This window comes from Pararge aegeria, chromosome 16 (assembly GCF_905163445.1).
Source record: "Pararge aegeria chromosome 16, ilParAegt1.1, whole genome shotgun sequence".
Taxonomy (NCBI): domain Eukaryota; kingdom Metazoa; phylum Arthropoda; class Insecta; order Lepidoptera; family Nymphalidae; genus Pararge; species Pararge aegeria.
The window spans coordinates 15,666,157-15,685,255 of NC_053195.1; the positions used below are offsets into that span (position 1 = coordinate 15,666,157).

A 19,099-nucleotide genomic window follows, 5' to 3' on the forward strand; every position below is an offset into this window, starting at 1 on the left:
ACTGAGAAGAGATAAAATATTAAATTAATACTACATTTTAGTTTCGTTTATTTATAAAAGCGTGTTTTTTTTTTAGTATTTCTTAAAGTATTAATTTTATTAGAGCAAAATTAATCGGTAACCCGGTCACCATACAATTTGTTAATATTATAGAAATCGGCTAAAGATAAAGGTAGGATAAAAAATTTAACATCATCGACTTTACATGAAAATTATGTAAATGAATAAAATTATATTTTGCTAATTGAAAAATGGAATAAATCTTCTAAAATTAGTGTATTGCCATGGGTCCTCGATATATCTGTAAAGTTTGATCCAGTTTGTTGAGGGTCAAAATCAAGTCCAAAGGAGTCGGTTACAGACATACAAACATACAGGTAAAGCTAATATAAAGCTAGTAGCCAAGTTCTTTGTAGTGGTATCATGTTAGAAACATTGGGTTAGGCTCTCATAAATAAAATACAGTGCACATATTTAAGAGTTATTTATTTACTTTGTACTTTGAGATTTATTTTAGTTACCTACTAGGTAATATTTTTCATACTAATACTTAACTTTCGCTTTATTTAAAGCAGGTACTTATAATTTATCATAGTACCTGCCGACTTAATAGGTCTAACTGATTCTTAATGCTGTTTATTACAATTTGTTTGTTTGGATGTTTTATTTATTTATATTTATTCCAAATGTTAGTCCATATTATATATATGCAATAGCCTTTCACAGTACATTGCTGGATTAATGGCTTCTCAACGGGAGGGTTTGGCCGGCCGGGTTGTTGGTCGCAGTAGAGGGCAGTAGTACCACGGAGGACGCTGCCCGGTATTTTCCTTTAGTCGCCTAGTCGTGAAGAGGCCGTCACCAACTCGCCACAACGCTTCAAGTTTGACACAGTAATACTAGTAGTATAACGAAACAGTGTTATGTCCTTCAATTACATGTTAGCCCCTGTCTGTAATACCTGCTGGCAAGTGATGATACAGTCTAAATTGTAAAGGGCTAACCTGCTTCCATACCTCATATGCAGCGGCCTGCATAGAGGGTCGGCACAGGGTATGCAGATGAAATAAAACAAAGAAAATCTCCAGTACTAGTTATAAAGACTTAAGGATAGGCTCTTTATATTTCGTACAAAGCCTATACTAAAGTGCTTTATAACAAGTACTGGAGATTCTTTCATTTCATATTATCTAACCGACGGCCGAATAGCGCAGTTTGCAGCGACCCTGCTTTCTGAGTCCAAGGCCGTGGGTTAGATTCCCACAACTGAAAAATGTTTGTGTGATGAGCATGAATATTTTTCAGTGTCTGGGTGTTTATATGTATATTCTTAGCATTTATGTATATTATTTATAAATATTTTCATCAGTCATCATAGTACCCATAACACAAGCTACGCTTACTTTGGGGCTAGATGGCGATGTGTGCGTTGTCGTAATATATTTATTTATTTTATTTATTATCTAACCGGTTAGAGAGACCCAAATTCCCAATCGGTTTATAAACGGCATCGTACCGGAACGCTCAATCGCTTAGCGGCACCTCTTTATAGGTAGCGTGGGAACTAGCCACGGCTGAGGTCTCCCACCAGACCAGACCAGAGACAATTTAGAAATTAAACATTCCCAAATTGCACCTGTCGGGAATTGAACCCGGGACTACTGACCCGGGGCTGCGCCATTGAGGTCGCTGTATACTTATTATAAATAACATTCCTAGCGTATGACGGCGATTTTAATGTCGCAAGATTTTTTCACGTGTTTAGGTATGCCGTGACGCTATAAACATTTATAGCGCGGCTTCAGTTTACTGTGTAACTTTACTACTCGTGTAGGGTTGACACTTGCCATGTATGATTTATTTTATTCCTCTGCGCTCAAAGTTATATTTTATTCGCATAACAAAGCATGGGATCACGTTCGGAATACAAATTCAAAAAAAAAAGTAAAAATTAATTTATTAAAAACAGGCCTAATATCAAGTCAAGTCTGCCTGTTTGAAGTGACTCTACCACCGGTTCGTAAATTTACATTTAATATTTTAACATTCATTTATCTATTTTTATAATTTTTATTAGTGTTTTTACCTACACTTGGAGGAATTACCAATTTTATGAATTTAAAATGAATATAAAAATTTTCGGAACCGACAGTATTTGAACCTGCGACTCTCGGGCAATCGCGGCCTGAGCGCTTTTACCAATTAAGCTACGACTCTCCTACCGTCGATGCCGAAAATTTGTATATGCCTTTCACATCAGTCTTATAGCGACTGTAGCGTCATGTAGTAGGAAACGTCGATATCTTGTGACAGACGAAAGCGGTGCCGGATTCTTCTAGAAATTCATCAATTGTTAAGTAACCCAGCTGTAATAAATGTGTTTTATCATATTCTTGAAACGTACGTATTGGTAGGTCCTTAAGACCAGGAACCATGAACTATAATTAGTTTTTTTATTTTAACCATTACTATAGTTCCAGAGATATTGGCATTTTACATAATATGGCGCTTTTAAATAGGCACTTGTCATTTCTTTAAGAACAGCCAGTTAAGTGGTAATGTTACGGATATATGAGTGTATTTTTTAAATGTCGTTTCGTATTTCAATCTGAGATATTTCAATAGTGCCCTCTAAAAAACGAACTGTTTTATTTTTCACTACAAAATTATGCACCATTGTCAGAACAGGAGATGGCATCCCTGTGTTTACTTGAAAAAATGTTTACATTTCTGCGCGACGATTCGAAAATATCCGTGGCATAATCCGAGGCTGTCACTGATTACGCGCTAACACGTTTGTTTGCATTTTTATTTTGACGGAATGTCGCTAATATAGTTTAATGTAACAAAATATGATTAATTTAGGACAGAAGACCTAGTCAATCGCTTTACGCAATCTATATACACTGTCTTATAAGATTAGTATCCGTGGGTTTACTTGTTGCTGTATGGTTATTGATGTAGCATGCACCCTAGACAGAGACATTGGATACATTTATTCCGAAAAAACCGTTCCAGTGGGTGTTGCGGCGCGTCGGCGTTTTATGCCGAACCAACGCCAAGGGAACGTGTCCCACTGGGTGACGAGGCGCGAAATAAGGCAGGTATAAGAACCCTGCCTTCAGTGGCGTGCTCAGGGTCTTCGGCCAGGGTATGCATAAAGCAAATATATAGCATAAAATAGAAATATTCCCCTCCAATTTGAGCTATATAAGACAAATTGGGTATGCAGTGCTTTTGTGCGTGTATGAAATGCACGCCACTGCCTGCCTTATGTTCTGAGACAGAGTTGGAGCTCTGTCTCGTGCGCTGGTCGGCGCCCGTCTGCTGCGCACTCCGGTCGTGAGTTCCACCGTGTTCAGGTAGTCGTAGCCCGTGGTGGGGGTAGCGACACCGTTTTTGAGGTTGCAGGGTATTCTTCGCAATAAAAGACGAGATGTTTCTTGATTCAATGCTCCGGGACGACTGATTAGCGGTCGGCCAGAGTGGCCTATTTATATCCGATTCTTGGTCGAGAACTCATCGTGAGCTATCGAGCGTCAATGTGTCCGACCGCAAATAAAACCTTTCGGGATTCTTTATTTAATAATAATTCTTACTACTAAACAATCTAATCTTATTACTAAATAATTGTCTAGTTAACATCTAAATAAAATCTATTCTACCTAAATATCTTAAATGTTAACTGCTTATAATAATTATTCTACTACTTTTACTACTTATATTAATTATTCTAAACTAAAGTAAAAGCTAGTCGCCGACAGTGGGAGAAATAAATATCCTATCCATGCAAGGCTTCGCAGCTATCTCGCCGATCATGGCGAAGTGTTATATATAAAAGTGTATTTATTCATTCATTCATTCATACATCATCATCGCCATCATATCAACCGATAGACGTCCACTGCTGGACATAGGTCTTTTGTAGGGATTTCAAGTTCCACGGTTTTGTGACGCTTGGGTCCAGCGCGACGCGCTTAATGTCGTCTGTCCACCTCGTTGGAGGTCTACCGACGCTGCGCTTACCAGTGTGGCGCTTCCATTCCAGCACCTTGGGAGCCCAACGTCCATCCTATCTCTACTTCAGCTTACTCATGCATACAATAATGTTATTTTTATATTTTTTCGAAATACATTAACGTTGTATACGTTTGTTTTGTTTTAAGTCTTTATTGCACACACACATTTTATATAAATTAAACACAAATACAGAAGAACAAAGGAACGGGTTGGTGCAGCAATTTCAGTATAAAATTTATTTTTATATATACAAAATAATTTTAATAAACTACTTACCCATAAATTCTAATACTACATACATATTATACATAATATATATAAGTATATACATATTTAAGCAATATACTGCATACTATAATATTACATAGATAAGAAATGGTTTTTCGCTTCAAACGCAATTTTCGCAAACGCTTCTTAAATACATTTAGGGATTGAGCCTGACGTATGTCAGCAGGCAGGGAATTCCTGAGTCTGACACAATTAACCGTAAAAGAGTTACTATAGTATTTCGTGCGACTGAATGGAACCTGGTAATACGTGTGTATGTATAATGAATTTTTATAAGATCTAAATCGCAATTGGCCGCTTTTATTCTTTAAATACTATTATTAGGAAGTAATGTCTCTGAAACACTTAATTTCGTACCGGTTGTGAATGCGAATATCGTGCACTTGAACAAAGAATTCTCGTTAATAATAACGACTTTAAAAATAACACATTTTTGTTTGCACTCAAGTGACTTCAAAGTTAAAAATACACCTTGCACAAATACCATATCAGTGTACATTCTACCGTTTTATTCTTTGTTCAAAACAATGCAACTGTGTGGGGCACTATTTTAGCTGGTGACTTTTCGGAAAAATTCAATAAGTTGACTATAATTGGGCTCGGGACCCCTCATAGTGTGGGTTTCTTAGTAATAATCACTAACCTATTGCGGCTTGCCGTGCTCTCCGAGACAGGCAGGCAATGCCAATTTCTAACTTCGGCCTGACCCCGGTGATAGGGGTTTCCTTAACAGAAAACCCCTATCACCGGCCTGTATATATATAGAAAGTTATGGAGAACTCTCAGTCATGCCGGTTAGGTTAGGTTACGGTGTTTTCCTTCAACGTTAAAGCAAGTGATATTTAATGACTTAAAACGCACATAGCTTCGAGAAGTTACAGGAACGTGCCCAAGATAAAACTCGGTCAAACGGCCGAAAGTTAAATAGTAATCCTAAAAATATTAATAACGTTATACAACGTACATCAACGTGTAACGAAATAACGAAATATTGTTCGAGAGTGCATACGTATGTTTCATAAGGAATCACCCTGTAAAAATGTTAAATCAAAATAAACATATTTATTATCCATAAAAACTAATTCAAAACATCCTAAGTGATCCTTATGACAACCCTATTGTAGATAAAAGACCGACTCGCGCATAGTACCTGCGCTACTCGAAACGTTCCTAATAAAGTGACAGGAGTCACTTAATTTTACTTGGGCATATGATGTTAGGGCTGTATCTGATTTCTTTAAGTAAAATTTATTTATATACCACGTCGAAGCATGAAGAAAGAAGTAGAATAAAAGAGGCGGCCTTATCGCTTAAGCGATCTCTGCCAGTCAACCTTCGAGGTAGGAAAAAAAGAAGAGGCGAATAGACTATGACAATTTCAATTAAAATTATGACAATGGTTTACTCAACTCAACTTTCACAGATTAGTCCAAGAGACAGTAAATAATGTACCTCTATAGCCACTGAAGTATTACTTCGGTTTTCATTTACACATTGTACATATTATAAAGACCGAAAACGCCCCAACGATTACTTACTTTGCGCTGGCCGTTTACCATGTGGCGTGCTGTGTCGCACAATTTACTCGCACTTAGCGAAAACAAAATAATTACTTGAACTTTCCATGCGAGATTATTTTAATGTTAACGGCTTCAGCTTGCCGTTCTGATCCACTACATGTTTGTACCTACACTTTAATCAATGTTAACTTATTGTTTATGCTATGCGTACTTTTTGCATGTTGATTTATCGTGGAGGTTTTTTTTTGTTTCTGTTAGCGTATTAAGTACCTACTGCAGTGTAAAGAGATACTTGACTGAATGAAAGAATATACACCGCATAAAATGCATAAAACAGAAAAGCAATCACCATATTTGTAAATTTCTTCTGTATTTGTGTTTAATTTGTATAATATGTGTCTGTGCAAATAAAGACTTCAAACAAACAAACAAACATATTTATCTGACGGTAACTCTGACGTCTGACTACTGACTTAACAGCGATTTTTCTAATTACTGACGTAGATTTTGATGCATCTACTTACATACATTATCAAAGTTTAAATAAATATATATTTAACCTGGCTAAGTTTGTTGTGGGCTCTTCTTAGACCAGGGCGCGTTTGGAACCCTCCTAGCTTTAGTTTTAAGTTAACGAATGCAGTTATCACCACGTTTCATAAGTGCCTGTAATAAGGTTTACATGAATAAAATATTTTTTAATTTGAATTAATTTATATATAATATAATTAAAAGTATGTACCTACTTTTATTGTTATTTCGTTAACTGCATTTATCAATTATTGTTATTTTGCTATATTCATTTCACAATTATTGTTATAAAATAATTTATGAATTTTCCCTAGTATAGTCCAGTGGCAGGCTTCGACAGTGGCTAGTTACCACCGCACCGACAAAGATGTGCCGCTAGCGATTAAACATTCCGTTACGATGTCGCGTAGAAACGGACAGGCACATAATCCTAGGGTTTCATGTAACTACCATATCCCTAACAGGTTAGCCCGATACCATCCTGGACTGCATCTTCACATACCAGGTGAGATTGCAATCGAGGGCTAATTTGTTGTGAAATTAAAAAAATTACTTTTTTTTTCAGGTAAGTGACGTCAGAGGCTGCGGCTACCACCTAGCCACATTGCTGGGTCTGCTGCCAGCGCAGGTCATCAACGTGTACCTGGGCTCGACTCTGAGGTCTATGCACGACGTCCTCCACGAGTCGCACGTCACAGGATACATCGTATTTGCGTTTCAGGTGAGCCTATCAGTTATATAGACCATCCAACTTGGTCAGCACAAACCACACCTGACATTATGGTAATGCACAACCAATAAAAACACGTATGAAAATATGGTAAGCAACATCATCGACAACAAATCAACGTGAGTGGTTGCTACCCGATTCATACACGTTTGTCAGGTGTATTTAAACTACCTAAGCTCGTCGCTGAGGTCTATGCACGACGTCCTCGACGAGCCGCACGCCACCGGATACATAGTATTCTCGCTTCAGGTGAGCTTATTTGTGTTGATAGACCATCCAACTTGGTCGGCATCAACCTCATCCAATATAGTGCTGCATAACCAAAAAATATTATATATAAAATACGGAAAGCAGCATCATCGTCAACGAATCATCATTAGTGGCTGCAACCCCGGTTCTTTTTCCGGTCTGTGCCCGTGCGTTGGCGATGTGGCTGCGGTTATCATCTGGCCACGGTGCTGGGTCTGCTGCGCGTGACCTGCGCAGGTCATCGACGTGTATCTGGACTAACTGGGCTCGACACTGAGATATATGCACGAATCGCACGTTACCTGATTCATCGTATTTGCGATTCAGGTGTGACTATTAGTGTTGATAGACAATCCAACTTTGTCGGCAAATTAAACGTATACAAAAATGGAAAGAAATTTTCATTTTTTTGTTTTTATTTATTATATCGCGCTTGTTTTTTTTTATATTTTTAAAACATATTCTTCACTAAGAAGAGTAATGAAAAGATTTTTTACATAATAAGAAAAGTAAAAAAAATAGATACGGTTACTGGTATTATTAGCCTTCCAAAATCAGGATTTATTAGCTAAAATAAATAACTTAATAAAAGGCTTTAATTAAAATTATTTTTATAGCCGCTATACGGATAGAGGCAAGTTGAAGGTCTTTCGGCGTTTGCGGGGGTGAAGTGGGTGTTTATGGAAACGTGACTGAGTCAAACGCTTTCTTTGAGCGCTCGCATAAAAGGTTGTTACGCTGGAAATAGCGCGATACTTTCCGTCTTTTCATGGAAACGGGGGAGTTGTTCTATTTTTAATTTTTAAATATACCTACGAGTAACTTCGGTGCGAAGGGATTTATTTATGATCAGGATGAGGTAAAATAGGACGAGAAAGATTAAATCACCTCCAAAGTTCAGCTGTCCGTCTAATCGGACTATGAGAGTTAGGCCATAGTGAGTGCACCAGTGTTTAAGCACGCATTTGTGCACTATAATCTCTCCCGCGTAGTTGGAAAATCTCTTTGGAGATTGGAGTCATTGAGGTCGGGGAACCTGTTTATTATCATCTTCACCGTGATCAACTCATTGCCGGCTCACTCACTATTATCTAACTCTCTATTAGAAATAACATTATTATAATATACTAGCGTACCCAGCTTCGCCGGGCTAGATTTTGCTTTATTTTATTTCAACAATAAACTTACATCATTAAATTTTTTATTTAAGTCTCATAATATATTAAATCATGTATTTCTCTCCGTATTCATTCTCTTCTATTGTCTTCTCGAGCGGGTGAAGATCATCATCTACACCCATGTACACCCAACAATAGAATATCATCATAGTAAATAAAAGCTGTATTTGACAGTTCAAAAATAGGAGTGCTCCGTTCCGCTGATCGTCACCAAACTTTACAGGATTACTCGCCAGGTCAATCCGGAGATTCCCTGAAAGTTCCATTGAAATCGGTCCAGCCGTTTCGGAGCCTATACGGAACATACCCACACACTTTCTCTTTTATATATATAGATTTTAGTATAGGTTACTCTCCCCTTTATTACATACGATCCGTTTATACTGCTACAAGTAAGTCACGCCAAGTAATGAATTTTAAAGGCAAAATTTTAATAAACAGTTGCATTATTGCAATTTCCTTGAGGATCTTCAACATCTTCAAATAAATTATAGTCTATGTTACTTTGAGATAGAGCTTTCTTTTGGTGTGGAAATGGTTAAAATCGATCCAGTACCTTCGGAACCTATACGGTACAAACAAAAAAAATCCTGTTTATACTATTGTTATAGAAGTATAAATATAGATTATTCCCTCCTGTATTACAAACGATCCCTCAGCTGCGGCAAGAGCGAGGAGCCGGTTATAACAGGATGCCAATTGACATTTCAATTTACAAATTGTCGATGTTATTGAGCAAACGTACGGTGCGCTGGGCTTCTCATAACTACGAGTATTATCGCAGGAACGCGAACGGCAGACTGTAAACCTTGTATGCTAATAAAGAAAACTTCTTAAATTTTTTATACCACTACAGTTAGCTCTTGTCTGAAATCAGCACGGCTAGAATGGGCGGGGGAGATAAAAATCAAGAAATGAAAAAAAGGAAATTACATTTATTGTTAAACTATTCGTCTGTTTAAAGTAAGTTTTAAAATAATACCTGTAACCTTCAACGTTGAAGCAAGTTATATTATAATTGCTTAAAACCCAAATAACTTAGCAAAGTTAGAGGTGCTCGCTGGGATTCAAACTCGCCCCTATGAAAGTGAAGTCGAAGTCAAACCCATTCATCACTGGATGGCAACAGAGAACAGGATAAGTTTCCTTCCGTTTATAGGTATTACAGCATCATACACTTATAGGTATATATAATTTTTTTTAGTGTCTGGGTGATTATATGTCTATTATAATTATTTATTTTTATGTATATTATTCATTAGTCATCTTTGTAACCAAAACACAAGCTACGCTTACTTTAGGGCTAGATGGCGATGCGTGTATTGTCGTAGTACCTATATTTATTTATTTATATTATTTCCGCACGTGCGTCACTGCTCGGAGAGTTGATAAAGCTGTGTTAGAAGATTAAATTGTGAGACATTTATATCCCAGGGGAAAGGACAAAATGTTATCTTCTCCGAAAGTTTTATCAACTCTCCGAGCATTGGCGCACGCGTGGCAATAATATCCAAAGAATAAACTGGGGTAAAGTCAGTGGTGTGCACTAGGCTTTAATAAGCCTAGTACACGCCACTGAATTTAACCCTACCCTGCCCTTCTACCCTGGTAATCCAGGGTATGCATAGAGTAGAAAGATTGCCAAAAACACCGAACATTCTTCTACTATAAGAGTTATATAGAAGTAAGAATAAACTTACAGTGCAGTATACTAGGTTACATAAAATTCATAATTCGTTTAAAGGAAATTGCATACAATTCTACAATAAACTACCAATTGACATCTTGGAGATGTCTCTTAAAAAGTTCAAAGTTTGTATTAAACGTAAGCTTATAGAAAAGTCCTATTATAGTATAAAGGACTACGTAAACGATAAAAAAGCTTGGGTGTAAATTATTGCTCTAACCAGGTTGCTCTTCTAATAATTTAAAATGACATTGTGAGATGGCGATAACAAAAAAAAAAAAAAAAAACACCCGGCTAAGTTTGTTGTGGGCTTCTTCTTAGACCGGGACGCGTTTGGAACCCTCGTAGCTTTAGTTTTAAGTTTACGAATGTGGTTATCGCCATCATCTCACTACCGTGTAATTTTTATGTACGCATCAAAAGTGCCACCTGTGGGCCTACTTGAATAAAGATATTTTTGACTTTGACTTTGACTTATATAAATTAGTAAAAGTATTACATGTAAAGGGTAGGCAGTGCTTTTGTGAATGTACGAAGTGCACGCCACTGGGTAAAGTACGGCACGTCTTTTTCGGTAGGGTGGTAATGAGCCATGGCGGAAGCCTCCCGTCATACCAGACCAGCCAAAATTCCGAATTTGTAAATTCCCAAATACCGGGGATTGAACCCGGGACCCACCCACGCAAAACACCTGCGCTCACCGCTGCGCCATGGAGATCGTTAAGATCGTATTTTCTGTGATTTGTCAATATTTCCTAGCGGTGCGGATCAGAATCGAAGACAACAAATGATATTGATAACATAAAATGATATTAGTCTTTCGAGTACCTACATTCAGTGGAGTTCCTAGGGTTTTGAAGATAGGCAAGCCCTAAAAAATATATTAAGGTTTGTCCAACGTACGACTTTCAGAAACATTAACAGAGTTCTCTGTTGCATTGTAATTCTATGGGCCGGTTGCTATCACACCACCAGCCGTAGTGTTTGTATACTCATTGTGCAAACACTATTGAGTCAAAGTTAATAAATCGTTTTTATTTCCTCATTGCTATAAATTATGAATTATTTTAGGAGATTTATTGTAACGCAAACCGGGCTTTTCGGCTTGTATGGTAGTACCGCCACTGCCTACAATATTCAATGCACAGTGATGCGGTGGGTTATGATATTGTATGGATTTCTTCTATATATAACCTGCGTACATTCGGATGAGAAACCCCTCTAGACGCTACAACCTTGATTCAATTATTCCGAAGGCTTTCTAGCTGCGCGACAGCGACTGACAGGCAGACTAAGCTATCTGAAAGGCCACAGGTTCAAACTTTTCCTTACATGTCACAACTTTAGATATATATACTCTGTGGCTTTACGATCCCTATGAGAGTGTACCTGTATTGTGTAGATACAATATCTGTATCTACACAAATAAATAAAATTGGAGTGTTCTTTTGTAAAGTAAAATTATGACAGAAACAGAAAAATAAATATTTTTATTTGTTGTCTATCCGGCTTTGTTTCGGAAACGGCTTTACCGATTTTGGAGGGTCTTTCACCGATACATTGGCATTACAAAACCTTGTTTTGAGTGCTGTGAGTACCTACGCAATTAAATCTGTGAGTTTTTTAAAGTAAGGTGCATAAAGGAGGTTTGTAGCCGCTAAAAAAGTAGAAAGATTGGAAGATTTTAGGATGGTCTTAAGTTCTAAAGTTAGAGCATTAAACTATTTAAAAGCTATATTTTTTAACGAATTTACGTAGTTTTACGTCACGTGCACAGACCAACAGAACCACTTTGTATACTCAATGTATATACATATTACAGAATCACGTATACTCAATGTAATATCCCTTCTTTTACGCAGCACTATGTTGACGGACTGACGCGATTTGCATAGATATGGATTTGCATAGATATGGAGGTTCCATTTTTAATTTAGAGACGCGATAAAATTAAAAAAATATGATTTCTTTGATACTTAGTAATTACAAACTGATAACCCAATACCTTACATTATAATCTTATCTAAGACTGGATATAATTAACTAAGCAGGTTTAAAATAATGCGTAAATTATAAAGGTATGCTTATTATCTATTAAATTACTTACATTATCTACAAGGAATACAGACAATACTGAAAATTTTAGGCAGGAAAAGGCGGTCTTATTTCTGCAAGCAATCACTTACAGAGCGGCAAGAAAAGCAAATTTGACTTCAGTATGCGTTGAAATCCTAAACCTATTTTATTTTTGTAAAAGATAGACTTCGACTTTAAATTCGGGAGGCCGCGATCGAATCCCAGCACGCACCTCTAATTTTTTAAGTTATGTGCGTTTTAAGAAATTAAAACATCACTGGCTTTAACGGTGAAGGAAAACATCGTGAGAAAACCTGCATTCCTGAGAGTTCTCCATAATGTTCTCAAAAGCGTGTGGAGTCCACCGATCCGCACTGGGATCTAAGGCCTTAACCACTTCTCATTGTGGGATGGGACCCGTACCCCGTGTGGGCCACAGCCCACTGCCCCGTGTGGGCAGTGGGCTGATATGATTATGATAATGATGATTTTTATAAAGTGTTTTTTCCTACAACTTGACGAAACTTACTTTTTTTGACGGCCGACTGGCGCAGCGACCCTGCTTTCTGAGTCCAAGACGTGGGTTCGATTCCCACAACTGGACAATATTTGTGTGATGAGCACGAATGTTTTTCAGTGTCTGGGTGTTTATCTATATATTATAATTATTTATGTATATTATTGATAAAAAATATTCATCAATTATCTTAGTACCCATAACACAAGCTACGCTTACTTTGGGACTAGATGGCGATGTGTGTATTGTCGTAGTATATATATATTTTTTTATTTATTTATTTACTTTATAATTTTCAACCTAAATATTCATTACTACGAGGACTGTCGGTTATTCCTATAGTAAAGAGGTGTTTGTTTAGTTCCCCATATTATATTAGTTTGTTATGCCCCAGTTTCATCGCCAGTTCCCGAATCGGACCCAGTACTTCATGATCTATCTAATATTTGACGGCCGACTTGCGCAGCAGGCTACCCTGCATTCTGAGTCGAAGGCCGCGGGTTCGATTCCCACAACTGGAAAATGTTTGGTGGATGAACATGAATGTTTTTCAGCGTCTTGTATCTGTATTATTATAAGTATTTATAATAATAATCTTTATTGTACGGAATAAACCCAGTTATAAATTTAAATAACAAAGTAATTATAATAAGTTACAATAAAAATATCGTAAACGCACATCCATCATAATAATTACTTTATGTATATTATTCATAAAAATATTCATTAGTCATCTTTATACAAATAACACAAGCTACGCTTACTTTGGAGCTAGATTGCGATGTGTGTCGTAGTCTTTTTATTTATTTATTAATAGGTATATTAACCAATAGACCAACTACGAAGTTGACGGTATAGGTGTACTCAAATAAGTCTAAAAACGAGCTGTGCTGTAATCTAATCACGCGGCGCGGTTATAATTAGATTTGGATTCGTCCCCGCACCGGCCGAGCGGGATTGCCCTCTCTTATCAGTTATCGGCCGATGATGTTTAATTTGTAACAGTTTGATTTTATTCGCTGTCCTATACAAACTGGTGGAAATTCTTGTAGTTATTTTGTAGCATTTCCCACACTCCCATGGTTCCCGATGGACGTTGGGGGTCCCAAGATTCTGGAATCGCGACACACATCGCGCGAATCGCTGGGAGCCCGGGGGAACAAGCTGCCCAGAAACGTGGATTTGGATTTATGTGACCTACGTCCAGCAGTGGACGTTCATCTGTTGAGGTGATGATGACTATCTCTATATCCTCGGATTAATGGATGTCCTGCGACTTGGTCGATTGAATCCTTTAGGGGTGGTAATAAATTGCTCCGTGATATTTTTATAAAAAGTCCAAAACAAACGAACATGTTACTAACAACATGATACCCGGTCGACCGCTCGGCGATATTTTTTATAAGATCATATTTTATTACCGTAGTAACGTACCGTATAAAAGTTAGCCTTTTTGTGTAATCTCACCGGGTGGTACCTGATGATGCCATCTACGATGGTAGTCCAGTACCTTGCCGAGATATTCGTATGCGGATATTTTTAAGCGCCATCTCACAATCGAGGATCTAAAGAACAAAACATCTCTATTTTTTTTTATTTATTCTAACGCAAATGGATAAAACCATTTTAAAACAACGTTATCCGTATGGAAAATAATATTTGAGTCTAAAACCACACGTAATCTACAAAAACAACCGTTTTGATTTGATTTTGTTTAACACTAATAAATATCTACTTGTACGAAAAGAATTTATAGTTATTTTGTATCATTTTCAGATACTGATCGGCATTACGCTCATGGTGTGGGTGGTGCAAAAGGCGCGCAAGGAGCTGACGATAGCCATCATGGCCGCAGAGTTAGGCCGCGACACTTTATCTACAAGCAGCTCGTCTAGCTAGCAAACCGCCCCCTCGTCTGATGCAGACGTCGCCGTCACCAGCTAGGGGCTGACCACCGGGTGCTGCGCCCGGCAATGTGAGACTTTTGTATAGCGGCTACAGCCCTAATTACACTGTTTTTAAAGTTCGAAGCTATGTGATATAGATCCCACTTCTGATATGGATAGTGCCAGTGTCAGATAGGGGTGACAAAACATGAGACTTTGTAGAGCGTCTATAGGGATAGCTAGACTTCAGTTCTAGTTCTAGTTTAACTAGTTGGAACTGAGGAGCCATACCGATCCTATTTCTGATTGAGACTGTGCAATTGAGACTTTAAGTAACCAGTCTTTATCTAGATACACTTGCTAGGATCTTTATATGAAATTGGAATACGCGCCGAAGCACAACGATCCCACTTCTGATGTCGTCAGTGATCATCTAGAAGACCACAAGGTGTTGCTCCGTACTATTAAAACTGTTCTATAACAGCTCTAGGTCAAGAAAGACTGGACTTAAAAAATTGCAAACCAAAAATCTAACATCTACGACTAAGTTATAGTCCCAGATGTTAATTAAAGATCCAGTAAGAAACGAGGACTAGTTTTACAGCGTATGAAACTACATTTAATTTGCTTGCAGAAAATAATTCGGTAAAAAACGTATTGATTGCTAAATAAATAAGCCAATAATTCAAACGTAAGCTCGCCAAGTCGATTTCTGTGTTAATATAAGCTTAAGACCATAAGAATGCGTAAAACGCTACGAGCCACATAACAATAAGTTAAGAATTAATTAATAACGATACGGATGCAACGGATTGCTGTATCCGCAGTTTCATTGGTCGATAACAAACACAGTACGGGGGGAATCCCCGCAGGCGAAATGCCGATGATATTTACCAGGCGATATAATAGGCATGCGCATTATAATATTTGCACAGAAAGATTTCAATAACAGATAACAAGGGTCCGGGTTGCAAGTGACGCGCACAGTGGATCCCAGCATATGGCTTGATACCCAGATGATTCAAAATAGTTCTAACGTCAAGAATTTTTAAGACGTGTCATAACACGTTTTGACAACGTTATCAAGAAGACGTAGATGGGCACGTCATAACACACACCATCAATATATAGCCTCCGGTGATGATGAGGTTTACAAACCTGTGATATTAACGTTACGTTCATAGAAGGTGTAGTTTGGTATAGATTGTAGATAGCTACTTTATTTTGTAAATACTTCCATACAATCCAATGTTCACTTTTGTCAGAATAGTGTTTTGTAAACTTTCATTAAGTATCGAATAAACCGTTGTGTAAAATTTTGGACTTGTAAGTATAACGAGCAATCGACGCTTTTTGTATACTCATTGTGAGTGGCGGTGCGCAAGCAAAGTCGTGTCGCCCTACGGAGGGTGTTAGGGCATAAGTGAAACTCCGAACTCCTCTGCACCAGATCCATTAATTGCCCATTTAGGCGGCTGATTGGGTTCACAATAAATACTCATTATACATACTCGTATATATAGTTCTGGGAGAGCTCCGCGTTTTTTTTATTGAAGCAATTAAATATCACTTTCTTTAACGGTGAAGGAAGCCTGAATAACTTCTCCATTTTGTTCTCAAGGGCGTCTGAAGGCTTACAATCCGTACTTTGCTAACGTGGTGGACTACGGCCTAAACCGTTCTCGTTCTAAAAGGAGACCCGTGCCCTGTTGATTTGGCTATTTTGGGTTACTGATGATGATGAAGAAGCTCTGGGAAGCGGTTCATAATGCAGTCAACTTGTAACGTATTTATGAAAGAATTAACTTAAGTTTTTTAAAAATTCTGTCTGCACGCTGTTGCCGCTTACAATACCTTAATTTTACAGTCTTAGCACTTAAATTAAATTCTGTCCTAATTCGTATTCAAATAAATCGATAACACTTTTAAAATTTCCGTCATTCCGACAGATTACTGTTAGCGTTTAAACCTTAGAGGAATTAATATTTTTTTCTTAGGTACCCGGATGAAGGGGGATTTTTAGTCGTATGGTACTATTACAGCTAACGTTTGACAATAGCTGTATAGCTAATGAAGCGGTGATAGGCTAGTGGTTGCGACTTCGGCTTCACTTTCGGGGGTCCGAGTTCGAATCTTAGCACGCACCTCTAGTTTTTCTAAGTTATGTGCGTTTTAAGCAATTCTATTAATTCCTCTAAAGGAGTCTGCAAACCAAAACCTATCCGGTAAGCAAAAAAAATCGGCGGAACGAAATCGGCAAGTCGCCGTCCCCAAGCCGCCGTACGATGTTGGCGGGCCGGCGGCTTTAGACTCCGTAACGTTTTAACCAGCGGTTTTTTTTTGGCTGATAACGTGTTGCGACGAGGAAATTCCAGCTTTGTTTCGAAAAATTTAATATGCATTTAAAATTTATAAAATTGATAATTCCTCTTGACCTACCCGGTCAAACACTAATAAAAAAATTATAAAATTGATGTTGAAATAACAGACAAAATACGAAACAAAAATCTCACTAATTAAAATAGTGCTCAATAGTGAATCCTCGAGCAGTTCTGTGCGTCTATCAAAGGATATACTATTTTTAGACCACCACAAAATAAGCTACATTGTCATACAATATCTAACTTCAAGGCTACGAACAGTACATGGATTTAGTCAAATTTCTTGAAGGTACACGGCGCTCGGTCACGCATAAGCGAGTACAGAGTCACAAACCATATTGTTATCATGAGAGAAAATCTTTCGTGCATAATTTCGTTTATTGCTGCGACCTTTTTGTGAAGGCCAGACCTGCTTCCACGTTGGCTAGGAAATTTGCAGCCCTTATTTTGATTTATGGGTTCTGTTCTTTGGAATTATTGTAATAAATCTCTGTTGTTTTTAACAGCTTAACACCGTCTGAATAATCAATAATCAGTGTTTTAGTTTTTTTTTTTTGTTAAATACATGTTTTATTATCTGAGATAACAACAATTTGGTTATCTCAAGAACTAAACTTTATTTACTAAGTTTATTTTTGTTGTGTGCATTGTTTTTTTTTTTACTATTTGTAGTTTACAAATAAAGTGTATAAATAAAATAAATAAATAAATAAATAAACTAAACCGTCACGAACTAATCAAACGCAAAAATAAAGAAAATGCAATTAGGTTTTTTTTTGGTTATAAGCCGTTAAAAAATGTGAAATGTACTGGTTTTAATATTAAGCCTGAACGGGAAAATTAAAACCTCGTCATGCAGAGGTTAAAAATGGAACATTTTTCTATTGGTCACGATACACTTCGTCAAATGCACTTCATTTGTATGACCATGCAAATTTGGCACCACCAGACCAGTTTTTAATTTTTGTTTTTTTTTTATATTTCCAGTTAGGGGTCATACTACTAACAAGGCTAGATTGCAGTGAAACCAAAAAAAAGAATACAAAATAACAATATCCAGAAGTAAAAAACGATGATAATGTAATTTTGCTTATCCCAAACTATCTACTCGTATATTATCACTGATAAAGGCCATGTTTAATTGCTTTTTCGAGCACGCGAAATTCAAGTTCACGAAAACCGCTCACGTTATCAGCCGCACGCAGATTAACGCTAGATATATGTATAGCAGTGTAGCAACGAAGGTCATTTAAGGGCTCCTACACTGTATAAGAACTGCTCAGACGGTAGAAGAGTTTTTCGTAACGGAGGTCGTCTGGGGTAGTATACCGCTATGCTTATTTCTGCCGCAGAGCAGCATTGTTGCAATGCCGTGGTCTGGTCTGAAAGGCGTGGTTGCCGGTGTAATTGCAGGCATGTGAGGCTACAGCTACTTTTCAGATTGATGGACACAGGGGGTTACATTGCAGGACGTGTCCTTCGCATACCCTACGGAATTTAGCCCTGTTTTATAAGGGATGGGTCCTCACTATTCGGTGGCCCATCCACCTGCAAAAAAAGCCTATTTATTATAACTCGTACATTGTGTTATTTCAAGACATACTTAACTAGATCAGAGATTGTATTTATGTCGCAGGGCAATGAGGAAATCGCAGTAATGTAGAAATAATGATGAATGATCATTATTATCAGTACTTATTTAGCAACGTTGTTAACAGATAAAAGACTATCAAAGACGATAATATAGTTATTATAATATTGCACTGTTATTTAAATGCGGACAGGCTTGTTATACGTTATAAGCAATCTAAAACAATGTCATCTACATTGTTTGCACACACGTGAACACATGTTATGTTTCACACTGCATACGCTCATAAACACAGACAAATAAATGCACCCATACAAACACACATATACAGACACACCTTGTTAAAACAATACGTAAAAGTTAGGAAACACCGCGTGTACGTGTCGTGTGTAGTAGCACGTCACAGATGCGTGTCGCATGCTGCACAAACACGCACACGCACTGA

The 19,099-nt window shown here is 37.5% G+C and overlaps 1 protein-coding gene across 1 annotated transcript in view; it reads left to right on the forward strand.

Moving 5' to 3' along the window:
* The window catches only part of LOC120630443 (transmembrane protein 64), a 28,808-nt gene extending 13,797 nt beyond the window's left edge, over positions 1 to 15,011 (forward strand). Inside the window, exons 2-3 of the mRNA XM_039899679.1 lie at positions 6,925 to 7,080; positions 14,573 to 15,011. Coding sequence (XP_039755613.1) covers positions 6,925 to 7,080; positions 14,573 to 14,695 — 279 coding nt within the window. The 3' untranslated portion in view covers positions 14,696 to 15,011. The remainder of the gene's footprint in view (positions 1 to 6,924; positions 7,081 to 14,572) is intronic.
* The last annotated feature ends 4,088 nt before the right edge of the window (positions 15,012 to 19,099 follow it).